This window comes from Trichosurus vulpecula, chromosome 7 (assembly GCF_011100635.1).
Source record: "Trichosurus vulpecula isolate mTriVul1 chromosome 7, mTriVul1.pri, whole genome shotgun sequence".
NCBI classification, from domain to species: Eukaryota; Metazoa; Chordata; class Mammalia; order Diprotodontia; family Phalangeridae; genus Trichosurus; species Trichosurus vulpecula.
In genome coordinates this window covers 20,871,711-20,884,171 of record NC_050579.1, presented here as the reverse complement: position 1 = coordinate 20,884,171, position 12,461 = coordinate 20,871,711, and the positions used below count along the sequence as shown (strand labels likewise).

The following is a 12,461-nucleotide window of genomic DNA, read 5'->3' as shown; positions in this document are numbered from 1 at the left end:
GATTTCTTGCATAACTACAGATAACAGAAGAATTCTTAGCCAAACAAAGGACAGAGATGATCACGGGACAGAAAATAAGATAGTTTTGATTATATAAAAGTAAAAAGGTTTTGCACAAACAAAAGCAATGTAGTTAGAAGGGAAATAACTCACTAAGTTAAAAAAAATCTTTGCAGCAAATTTATCTGATAAAGGTCAGCTACCCAAGAACATAAAGAACTGATATAAATATCAAAAGAACAAAAGTCATTCTCTAGCAGATAAATAGTCAAAGGATACAAAGAGTTTTCAAAGGAAGAAATTCAAACTATCAAAAAAAAAAACCCCACATAAAAATGCTTCATATCTCTACTAATAAGAGAAATGCAAACTAAGACAACTCTGAGGTTCCACTTTACACTCTTCTGACTGGCCAAGAGAGCAAAAACCGACAATGACAGCAGGAGAGGTTATGGGAAGACATGGCTGCTGGTGGACTGTGAGCTGGAAGACAATCCGGAATATCACCCAAGCGTCACTCAACTCTGCGTACCTGTGACCCAGGAATACCACAACAAAGCATATGCCCCGAAGAGATCAAAATTAAAAGGGAAAGAACCTGTGTGTACAAAAATGCTGACAGTGGCATTTCTTTTATTATAGCAAAGAGCTGGAGACAAATTAGGCACCCATCAATTTGGGGATTGGCTAAATAAAATATGGTGTATCAATGTATATGAATATTGTTGCTTTATAAGAAATGATGGAAGGCAAAGAGAAATCTGGGAAGACTTGTATAAACTGATGTCGAGTAAAGGGAGCAGAACCAGGAGAACAACTTACACAATAACATTGTAAAGACAATTTTGAAAGAGATAAGAACTCTGGTCAATGAAATAACCAATCATGTCTCTGGAAGAATGATGATAAATCACACCTCCTACTCTGTGGTGGCAAAGTGATGGATCATAGGTGCTATTACAACGCCAATCTGTTCTGTTTCATCATACTTTCATTATAAGCAAGGGAATTTACAGAAAAAGTTGTCTGGAGAATTGGGGGCAGCACGTGGTACTATAAAACAGGGAAGAGAGTAAAAAAAGTAGTGCCAATGAAACATTAAAAAAAATCACAGGAGAGATGGGAGTGGAGTTCAGAGCAGGACATGGACGAGAAGGGCAACATCGGTAGTACCACAAGTTGCATGCAGTGGATTTGTGGTTTTGTGTACAATATTCTGGCATTTGTGTATGAAAATATTCATATTTAATGCTGATTTTCCATTTCATAATAAAAAGAATTTAATTTTTAAAACAGGTGGAAGGAATGTCAGAGGCCAAAGAATTCAATCTCTTCATTTTATGGTAAGGAATCCGAGGCAGAGAAGTTAAATGACTGTGATCATTGGTTCATAGATCTATTGCCTGAAGGGACCATGGAAACCATCTGGCCCAATGTTCTCACTTTATAGATGAGGAGACCAAGGCCTAGGACAAGGGTGGGGAACCTGTGGCCTTCTAGGTCCTTGGATGTGGCCTTTTGACTGAATCCAAGTTTTATAGAACAAATCCTTTTATGAAAGGGATTTGTTCTGTGAAGTTTGGATTCAGTCAAAGGGCTGCACTTGAGGACCCAGAGGGCCACATGTGGCCTCAAGGCCACAGGTTCCCTACCCCTGATAATGAAGTGACTGGCCCGAAGTTCAGAGGTGCCATCTTAGCCCAGGTCCTCAGGATCCAGAACCCACACTGAGGGCTACCTTCTCTAATGAGAGTCATGGAAATGGAGGGAATCAACGCTGTTCTGGAGCACCAATGACCTAAGTAGCTACAAAAACATTGTTGAGAAGACATAGGGATTTTCCCCCCCTAGTTTTTCCTTTGAACACTCGTGGCCTTCTCTCGCTCCTGAATGCCAGTGAGGGAGTTGTACAGACATACCTTCTTCATCATCCTCATAGATTTCCAAATTCTCTTTTGCCTCTAGTTCAAAATTCACCTCCAAGGAGTTGGTTGTTCCATCATAAACGATGCAATATTTCACACACTCCAGATCCATCGACTCTGGAACAACATAATTACCTCCGTTCTAATGAAAGAACAAGAGAATATCATTAGCGGCTTAACGTTATGGAGTCCTGGGTAGGAACTAACCATGGTGCAGCCCTTCCCCTGGGTGGGTAGCACTCATATATTGTCCAGAACGCTTTGGGAATTCTCAGTCAAAGGAGTCACAAGATAAGTAGTGAACTTAGGGGAGGCTCATAGCATTCATTATAGGGCCTATAATTGAAAGAGACTTGAGCAATTATCCAGTTTAACTCCCCGGCCAATGTAGGAATCACCTTTCACAACATACCTGGTAGTTGGTTGTCCTGTCTTGCTCAAACACTTCTGGTGTCAGAGAACTCACTGCCTCAGAAGGCAGGCATTTTCACTTTTAAATAGCTCTAATTGTTAGAAAATTCTTCTCTGAAGCCAAGTCTTCTGTAACTTCCCCCAAGTGGTTCTAGACTAAAGTGGATCCCTCTGCCATTATGGCTCCCCTAAGCCTTCTGGGTAATTTCTTTGTACAGAAATCTCACAGTATGTCATGAATTTAATAAGTGCTGATGATGGATAAGAAGGAGCTCAGTAAAGACGAATGAATTTTGTCTCAGTCAGATGTTAAAAGGAAGTAGATTCTGAAGAAAAGAGACTTCCCTAGGAAAGCAGAGACTTCTCCCACCTTTCAATTTCTCAATTGCACATGGTGGGGGGCTAACTGCTGGAGCAATGTCAATAATAAGCACACTGCCCTTCCCCTCTTCTCTTGGGGGTGGGGGTGGTTTTGTTGTTGTTCAGCCCTTCAGTTATGGCTGACTTTTTATGGCCTCATGGACTTTTCCGTGGGGTTTTCTTGGCAAAGATACTGGAGTGGACTGCCATTTCCTTCTCAGTGTGTCTCCATTTTACAGATGAGGAACTGAGGCAAATAGGGGTGAAGTGATTTGCCCAGGGTCACACTGCTAGTTTTCCTGACTCCAGGCCCAGTGCCCTAGCCACTGCATGGCCAACAGCTATAGCTGGTGCCACAATTCACCTCTATCTGAATGGGACAGAAGGCGCCCGGGCTGCAGAGCTCTAACTCTATTTCTATTCCCTTCCACAAGCTTGGGCCGCCATCACTGGCCCTGCTCTCAAATGCTTCCTCTACCCAGACACTGGGGAAGCTACGGATGGGTCAGGTGGTGAGCAAAGGAAGAGAGACGGGAGGGTGGACTTTAAAAGGCAATTTCAAGAAAGACTAGGGAAATGAAAATACACCTGGGAAAGGCAGCAAATAGCTAGTGTAGACCCTTCTAGACCACGGGCTTTCTTTCTTCAACTCTACTTTTAAAAATTTCATGGACAAGTTTTGTTTCCATACATTATACAAAGCCCCAGTGTGCTCCCAACGGAATGTCTCTCAACGTTCAATCAATCGACAAACATTCATCAAGTACTCACTACATGTCAGGCACCTATGCTGAGGGCTGGGGAGAAAAAGTCAAAAAGGAAACAGCTCATGTCCTCGAGGAGCTGAACTTTTACTGGGGGAAACAACATGCACATATATGTTTCTGTGTCTATATGTGTGTACATATGTGTATACACATGGGTGTCTTTAGCCACATTTTGGGGCAACTCTCCCAAACTGCACTCGCAGGTTCTATATTCAGAGCTCTAGGGGTAACCCTGTGGGGCTGGACTTCCAAAATGTTCACTCATACCCTCCTACTGTATGCTTTCTATTAACAAACAGCTAGAAGACTTAGTTCTTTTCAGGGGCATTTACTCCACAAGCTTAGCAAGGTCAGCTGGCACATTTCCCCAAAAATCCTGGAGCACACTTTGCCATAAATAAAATGGCATCCATGGGAAGACCAGGCTCAAACCCGGAGTAGGGAGATATCTGCGTGGGGAAGTCCTATAGTACATTGATAACTCACAGGTCCTGGCACCAGACGTTCTTCCTAGAGTCCACACCTGGCACTCCTCTCTTTCCTTAGGCATCCTTGGGATTTCTCTGCAATGCTACTGGGCCAGTAACAAAGTCATCTGTAGAAGGGACAGAGGAGAGACTCCCCAAGAGTGATTCTTGGGGCAGCTGGGTGATGCAGTGGATAGAGCACTGGCCCTTAAGTCAGGAGGACCTGAATTCAAATATGGCCTCAGATACTTGACACTTACTAGCTATGTAACCCTGGCCAAGTCACTTAACTCCAACTGCCTCAGAAAAAAGAGTTATTCTCTTTCAGGGGCCTGATTCTTCCACTTCTCATGCCAACTCTAGAACTAGCAATCCTGTTCCACTGGCTTAGCATCCTGCTGAAATTCCTCCAGAGATTTAAAATCCCTTCTTGACCTAATTAGAGAGGCTCACAACTCATACTTAAACTCATCTTGCTCACACATTAAAACTTCATCTGGTTAACTACCTTCTGTGATTTCATTAGCGGAGCTCAAGTGAGGAGGGGGGTGAAATCACAACCCCTTTCTCTTAAAAACAAAAATGAGAGTCCTTGCCCTCAAGGATGTTCTATTCTGTTGTTGATGACAGTGTATACGTATATGAACATATACAAGAAAAATACAAAGCCTGAAACAGGTAAGTAAAACAACATTTAAAAAGCAAGCACAGACATCTTGGCAGTAGTTGTATGTATTTGTTCTTTGGTCCTGGCTTTGTTTTCTTTATTCTGATCAATTCTGCTTTTAAAGGAGAAAAAGGCTGAATGGGTTTGCCAAAGTTCTTTGTAGCATCTGGCCCAAGCTAGGAGGAGAAGTTGATCGAATGCTCTCATGGTATCACCTTAAGCATTAACCAACTCCTGCAGCAAACAGAGAAGGTAGAAATCTTCCCCAGTTGTGTCTTTGGCTGAGATTGTCCCTGGGAACAATTTTCTCCTCCATCCCCAATGCTGGACTTACCAGTGAATCAAATGTGGAGGCACCAGAAAGATGTCAGGGGGCCTGTCCACTGGCTCCCTATTCATCTCTCCTATTAGAAGTAAATTACACTACATTTATATAGCACTCTGTAGTTACAAATGCACTCTACAGCCATTATCTCATAACAACATTTCAAGATTATTCCAATTTAATTCAATGCCACAAGCATTAAGTCAAAGCATTGAGCTAAGTGCCTGACAACCAGAAATGAAATAGTTCCTACCCTCAGTAGGTTGACATTCTACTGAGGGCCACCAGATACACAGACATAAGTCTACGCAAAATTGCATATTTCCAAGAGAGAAAGATCACTAACAACTTGCGGGGAGGGGGAATACAGAAAGTCTTTGAGTAGGAGATGGCATCTGAGCTTGTGAGTTAGGAAGCCAGGGATTCTAAGACATGACAGTAAGAGAGGAGTGTATTCCAGATAGCCTATGCAAAAGCATGGAGGTGGGAGATGTTATATTCAGAGAAGAGCTAACAGGCTGGTCTGACAGGAACAGAATGCACTGAGGGAAGTATATGAAGTAAGATTGAAAATGGAGGTAGAAGCATTATCACGTCCATTTTACAGATGAGGAAACTGAGGCTCAGTTGGTGACTTGACTTGTACGGGCCCCACTCAGGCCCGGGTCTTTCCACCACATCATGCTGAGAAGGGCAAGAAGAAACCGAGGGAGCCCCAGGGCTGGCTACAAACAGCACTACCAAGTACCTGCTTCATCCTCTGGGCTGTGATGATGTGGCTCTCATCATACTCTCGTTTGGTCCGGACATCTGCAAAGGGAAAGCATTGAAGCAATCACTCAGGCTGGCACAGCAGGACCGTGGCCATCATGGCGTGTGATGTTCGCTCTACACATTCCATGTTCTAGACAAACTGCTCTGCTTCCTGCTCTGTATACATGGAATCCCATCTCCCATCTCCTGGCCTTTGCACAGACTGGATCCATGTCTGGAACACATGCCCTCTTCACTTGCACCCCTTGGAATCCACAGCCTCACTCAAGTCACATTAAATGCCATGTCCTACATGAGGCCTTTCTGGATCCTCCCAATTGCTAGTGTTCCCTTCCTGGAAAGTACACTGTTTACTTCGAATGCAGTCTTTGGAGGACATATTGTTTTCCCTCAGCAGAGCATAAGCTTCTTGAGGGCAGAGACAGTTTTCATTTTTCTCCTTGGCACAGGGCCTGGAACTTCCTAGATGCTTATGGAATGGAAGAGAATTTTCAACACTCTCTTCTTTCCTTGCCTACATCAGAAAACAGGGCATCTTGATGCAAAAAGTGAAAACTCCATCATGACTTGGTTTCTCTGTTGGCTTTTACCTGAATTATCTTTTTCTTGCTGAGGGAGGTCACTCTGGCTCTGTCCCATCAGACATCAGGCTTGAATCTCTATAAGATGATCCCCAGGTTTCAGGTGAGACACCCTCCCCTTCCCCCCAGTCACATGTTTTCTTTCCTGCAACTTTTCCAAACTGCCTTTAAAATAAATCCTTCCAGAACCTGCTTCTTGTTGGACTAGGAATTAGAAAGCCTAGGCTTACTTTTGTTCTGGGCTTGTCATTAATAAACCAGATGAGGCTGGGGAAGTCCCAGCTCTCAGGCCCTCAGCTTTCTAGTGGAATGAGGGGGTTGGATGTGAGGACCTAGGGATCCTCTTCCATATCATTACCATTCTGTGACACTTTCTTCCCACAGAATCTTTTAAAAACAATGGTATGGGTTACATTCAAAACAAGCTACATTTAGGACAGATGATATGTTTAAGAGACACAGCTTCTGACTTCTAGAACAGTGATATCCAAAGTAAGGGCCTAGGTGTGACTCCCAGAGGCATGTGATCCACTCTCCAAAGGGTGGAAGGATGATCCTGGCCTTACCACAAAAGTCAATCACGGGGCTGGCCCCCAACCTTGCAGGTACCCTTTGCCCATCACAGCCCTCTTGCTGTCTGGTAATCTCCCTACCTTCTCCCTTTCTCGAGGGGTATTAATCACCTTACCTCAGTCAGCTTCACAGGTGCCCCTAGGAAAATCCTCTCCTCCCTCCTACCCCAGACTGCTGCATAGATTGGGCAGATACCCTCCAGGGGCAGGGATGTTTCAGTCTACATCCCTGACACTCCCTATTTCTGGAGAGGGCACCGCCATCTTTGCAGCTGCCCAGGTTTGCAATGTCAGGCTTCTCCTCAAGTCTTCACTTTGACACACCTCACATAGGTATCTAAGCAGCTATCAGATCTCCTTATTTTATCTCACCACATCTCTTGCATAGGATTCCTTTTCTCCTCTCAGGTGACAGCCCTCAGTTCAGGCCTTTATCAGCTCTCTTGGACTGTTGCAATGACCTCCAATTGGTCACCCTGTCTCCTCACTTCAGTCCATTCTCCATACCACTGCCAACATGAATTTCCTAAAGCATAGGTCTGACCACATCATCTGCCTACTGGCTTCCCATTGCCTTTAAGATCAAATGTAAACTCTAGCTTTTAAAGCCCTTTACAACGTGGCCCCAACCTACAGCCCCTCTTGTACCCTACGGACCAGCCAAACTGGACTTCTGGCTGTTTCTTGCAACCAAACACAAAAACTACTAAACTATCTAAAAATGAACAAGAAATTAAAATATGATGCACTCAAACCAATAAGTATTTATTAAATACCTACAATATGCCAGGCACTATGCTGGGCGCTGGGGATACAAGTACAAAAAATGAAATAATCCCTATTGTAATGGGCTCATATTCTAACGAGGGAGACGAGAGGTAGATATGGATTTATATTGAAAATTTTCTGTTAAGTTGAAATCAGAGATGTTTCACTTTTGTTTTTGTGTCGAATAGGGTGAATATTGACACACAGGAAAACATGACTCCTGGTGAACAGCTGTGATGCTTACTGATTATTATGACCTGTTGTTTGAGATCTTCCTTATTTCCATATTAGTCATGTTGTGCAAGAAAAAACAGAGCAAAGAAACCCAAGAGAAATGAAGTAAAAAAAAAAGTATGTTTTGATTTGCATTCAGACTCCATCAGTTCTTATACTGTCCATCTTTCAATAAAACTGTATAAAAAAAAAAAGAAATGCGCCCCAGCATGTCATCTTCGGCCACATTCTTTGGCTACTTTTCCCAGGGTGGCTTGGCCCTGCATACTGGCCCATTTGGGAGCCAGCCCCGCCCCCCGCCCCCCCAGCTTCTTCAGTGACATTGCCATGATCTGAGTTGGCCTTTCTTTTGGGATTTCTTGCCCCTGCCTGGGGGCCTGGGGAGATGCCGCCCGGTAGGCAGGACAAATTTCATTTGCTTACGGTCTTTCCTGTGCACAATCTCGAACCCTTGGCTGTCTTGATTGTCCTTTCACTTGTAAGCACAAACATTAAGGTGAATCACATGGTCCTCACCCTCTAATCAGTTAGGTCATCAGTTGTCCTTCAGCTTGAATCAATCAGTCCACAAGGGTCTAGGTTCTATCTGGCCTGCAGCTGCAGCTGCTCCTGATCCCCCTTGGGGCGCTAGGGAAGGGGACGAGGCACTGGGGGTGCTCCCTGGTGCTGGAGAAAGCTTTCCAACTGTAACACAGTCAGAGTCATCCTTTCCCTTTTGTTGAAAACTATTGAGGAACTGGAGACATACCAGGCTGTGAATTCTCCACACCCTCAATCTTCCATCCAGCCTGTGTATTGCTGGGCTGCTGCACTTTGGGGGGCTGAGGGGAGTGTACAAGATGACGTGCCAGTGCCTTCAGGACTTCCAGTAATCGCCAATGATTCTCTGGATCGACCCCCTGCCTTCTGACATTACTTCTGGGCTACTTCCTAAGCCCAGATTCAAGGAGCACCCCCCCTCCCCCCGGGCAGTGAGAATGAGTTCTTTGTAATGATGCAGGTAGGCTGGCAGGTAGCCCTCCATGACTAACTATAGCCACAGGGTCACTGATGGTGTGGACACCAGGTCCCTGGCTGTTGAAGAGATATGGCCGCTGAATCATGAGCTGCAACTTCCCCTGGGAGGCTTTTTATCATCATTCCCAATTCATCCTTCTTTCAGCAAGCAGGCTTTAAAATGTCTTATTGTCTGGGGATCCTGGGATGTTCTACTGCGGCAGGCAGCTGACACACTCCAGCTATTCCCACACACCTTATCAAGCAGCACTTTACATCCCCCTAAAGGGCCCACAGTCAGGGATCGGTACCCAAGGGAGACCAAATCCTATGGCTGTGCACAAATTTTCCATCAGTGGAATAATCACGGTGATCATTCCAGGATTCAGGAATGTAATTCAGGAGAGTTCCACAAGGTCACATCAGCAACAAACAACAAAACGTCAATGACACTTCAGCACTCTACAGTATAACAATTACTTAAAACAACTGGTCTGTCCTGTAAGAGTTGCACTGTGAAGCTTTGCCATCAAATTAAAGCCTAGAAAGAAAAAAAAAGGAAAAGGAAAGGTGTTCCAGAGCAGTTCTGAAGTTCCAGAGCAGGGAACCTTAGCTTGACTAAACTAGACTTATTCAATTTAAAAAAAGAATGGATCCCAGATGGGCCCCAACAAAACAAAGCATCCCTTTTGGCTACACCCAGGTTCATGGTACTGTTGAGATCATCACCCATTTAAGTCCATAGAGCCCCCACCAGTGTACCTGCCTATGTTGGGTGACACATGAAATCAGAGCACAAGGAATTTAAAAACAGAAAAGCAACATAAATACAAGGAATACAATGAGTTAGTAAACATTCCTGACACCTATGCCATAGTCTGCCACCTCCAAATGTATCCTGGAAGGAGCTTCCCAGCTTCCTAATTAATCCTCCCATCTCCCCAATGGAATTGAGGGCCAGGACAACAAACGGGACTTGGGCTGAAAATCAGAGTTCAAAGCTGTTCGGCTTAATCATTGCTCTTTCAATCTCAGCCCAGCAGTCAATCAAACACTTAACACTTTTCTTGGCACAGAAATCTAGAGAAGGCTACCTTCTTTTGCCTTGGGAGCCTAGAGTACTGACTTCTTACGAACTAGACAGTAGACAGGAAACACCCCTCCATGGCCCTCTCCCTGATGCATCATCTCTGTTGTCCCTTGTAGGCCATGGCCATCCTATTTCTTGGCCTTCTACCTCTCCCACAAAATTGAGATGCTGGCAGTACTTGGGAAAAAAATCTTCCCAAATTAAATTACATCATTATGCAGTGAGTTCACACTTACCCCCTTCGGGGGAGTGTAGGCCAGAAAATTTCCCCAACAAATGAGGTTCTTTTGGCCCCAAGTATTGTGGAAAATCAATAATCCATAAACATATCCTTTCCATTAACAATACTCTATTTTGTATTACCATCATTGTTATACATGTTACCAGAATATAAATTCTAGGGTAACTACCGCCTTGCAAACTCCACTGTTTCTCATATAGGAAATACACACAGTAGCAGGAAAATTCAACGGTAAAATTCATTCAGAAGACCAAGACTAGTTAAGGATGCTCCAAACACTAGGGCTCAAAACAAACTGGAAAGATATACTTTTTGCATGAACTTAAACCTCTATGGACCCCTGGCTTTCTTGGACTTTTATCTAACCTTGCACCAGGTTCCTTTGCTTCCTACTGTGGATCCTGACACTACCATATTCTGCCTCTAAGCCCAATGTGTTCACCACCTCAGGAGAACTGACTCTTATCTCCAGAAACTCCCCACTTGCCTCTAGTCTTTTCCTCAGACATGTGACCTTTACAGACTGCCTCACCCAGACCAGGCTACAGGGCCAGCTCACTTTATAGCACCACTCTCTGGAGGCATCTCTGTCATAGCCTCTGGCTAGATTTATCCCTGCACCTCTCCTCTCCTCTCCCTCTGCTCAGGCTGGACAGGGAGGAGAGATTATTGGACCTGGTCTTAGTCATCTTTATGTTCATTCTCCACAGCACGGGCAAGTTTAGGACTGCACGTGTACAAGATGTTTAACGAGCAATTCTATACAACAAATGAATAGGAAAGGAGTGTCTGACTTACCTAGTAAATAGAGATAGTTGGGCTCTGCTAATCTGGAGTGCTTTGTTTCCTGATTCAAGATGTTGTAAAGTGTTGTTGGCTCACACAAAACGAAACCAGCCATGCTATTGAGAAAGGACAACAAGGAACTTCCATAAATACATTTCTATCCATCTTAAAAAAGTCATTTACTAGGAAGCAATAGAACAAGTCAAATCTCTACTTCTTAAGCTATTAAGTTAGAGATGCAAAGAGTCATTTGAATGTCCATAAGAAGCAACTTCAAAGCATTAATAATGCAGCATCATCAGTGAAGAATAAAGGTTTAAAAATAATGCATTAAGCAAAATGTACTTGTACTATGGGGCAGTTAGGTGGTGCAGTGGATAAAGTACTAGGCTTGGAATCTGGAAGACTCATCTTTCTGAGATCTAATTTGGCCTCAGAAACTAGCTGTGTGACCTTGGGGCAAGTGACTTAATGTTATTTGATTCAGTTTCCTCATCTGTAAATGAGCTGGAGAAGAAAAAAGCAAACCACTCCAGTATCTTTTTGAAGAAAACCCCAAATGGGGTCAGAAAGAGTCAGGACTGAACAACTTTTACTATGCACGTATATGACTAGGTAGAATATCGAATGGTCAGAAAGACATTTGGGGCTCTAGAGTCAATGATAAGCTATATTTTCAAGCCATTTATGCAAATCCAATATAAAAGTTTTGTTAAAATCTTATTCTCCATATTGCATATACTGTCAGACATAATCAAGATGTTGGTTGGTTTTGTTAAAGTGCTTTTTAAATTTTTCTTCCTAATATTTGTTATAGGGGATGGCTCACTGCATTGGGAAAGGAGACAGAATATGTCTAGAAATGAATGAGATGTAACAATAAAAGGCATCAGTAAAATTAAAATTTAAAAAGTTTTTATTCACCAAGACAATAAAAAATAAAAAAATCCAGATTTATGAGAAGCCAAGATCACTATTTCTAATTCCCCACTGTTACTTTAATGTCTTTTTTTTTTTTTTAAGACAGAACTTTGCCTCATCTGCCATGGAAATTTAAGTTTGGAGAGAAGGTTATATCCTTTTTTCTAGTTAACACAAACTGAATGAAACTAAAAATGACAATTTCTTAAGAATTCTCTAAGTAATGTAAGCTTAAGAAGCTTGTTTTATTTTTTGGAGTTTAAAATACTTTAGTGATTGACTAATGAAAGAAAGAGGAAGTGTCCTTTCTTTGCTAAGAGAATATGCACATATATATTGACCACTGATTAATAGGATCATAGATCGGGAGCTGGAAGGGACTTTCCTAATAAATGGTCCAAGTCCCCTTTACAGATGAGGAAACTAAAAGCCAGAAGCCATTCCACACAGGTAGGAAGTATCAGTAAATCCTGATTTCAAAGCCAGTACGTGATCCATTGCTGGTGCATGGAATTGCTTGTGCAATGGAGCATGTGCTGGTTTTGATATTTGGATATTGTCGCTTGCTACTTCAAA

General features: G+C 43.1%; 1 protein-coding gene across 2 annotated transcripts in view; it reads right to left on the bottom strand.

The window, feature by feature from the left end:
• Positions 1 to 11,079, bottom strand: part of STYXL1 (serine/threonine/tyrosine interacting like 1) — a 57,527-nt gene extending 46,448 nt beyond the window's left edge. The window contains exons 1-3 of one of the 2 annotated variants that reach the window (XM_036769149.1): positions 10,977 to 11,079; positions 5,671 to 5,732; positions 1,920 to 2,067 (exon numbers count right to left, since the gene is read on the bottom strand). In XM_036769149.1, coding sequence (XP_036625044.1) covers positions 1,920 to 2,067; positions 5,671 to 5,732; positions 10,977 to 11,079 — 313 coding nt within the window. The remainder of the gene's footprint in view (positions 1 to 1,919; positions 2,068 to 5,670; positions 5,733 to 10,976) is intronic. The other variant, XM_036769150.1, reaches the window with a different exon arrangement.
• Between the last annotated feature and the right edge of the window lie 1,382 nt (positions 11,080 to 12,461).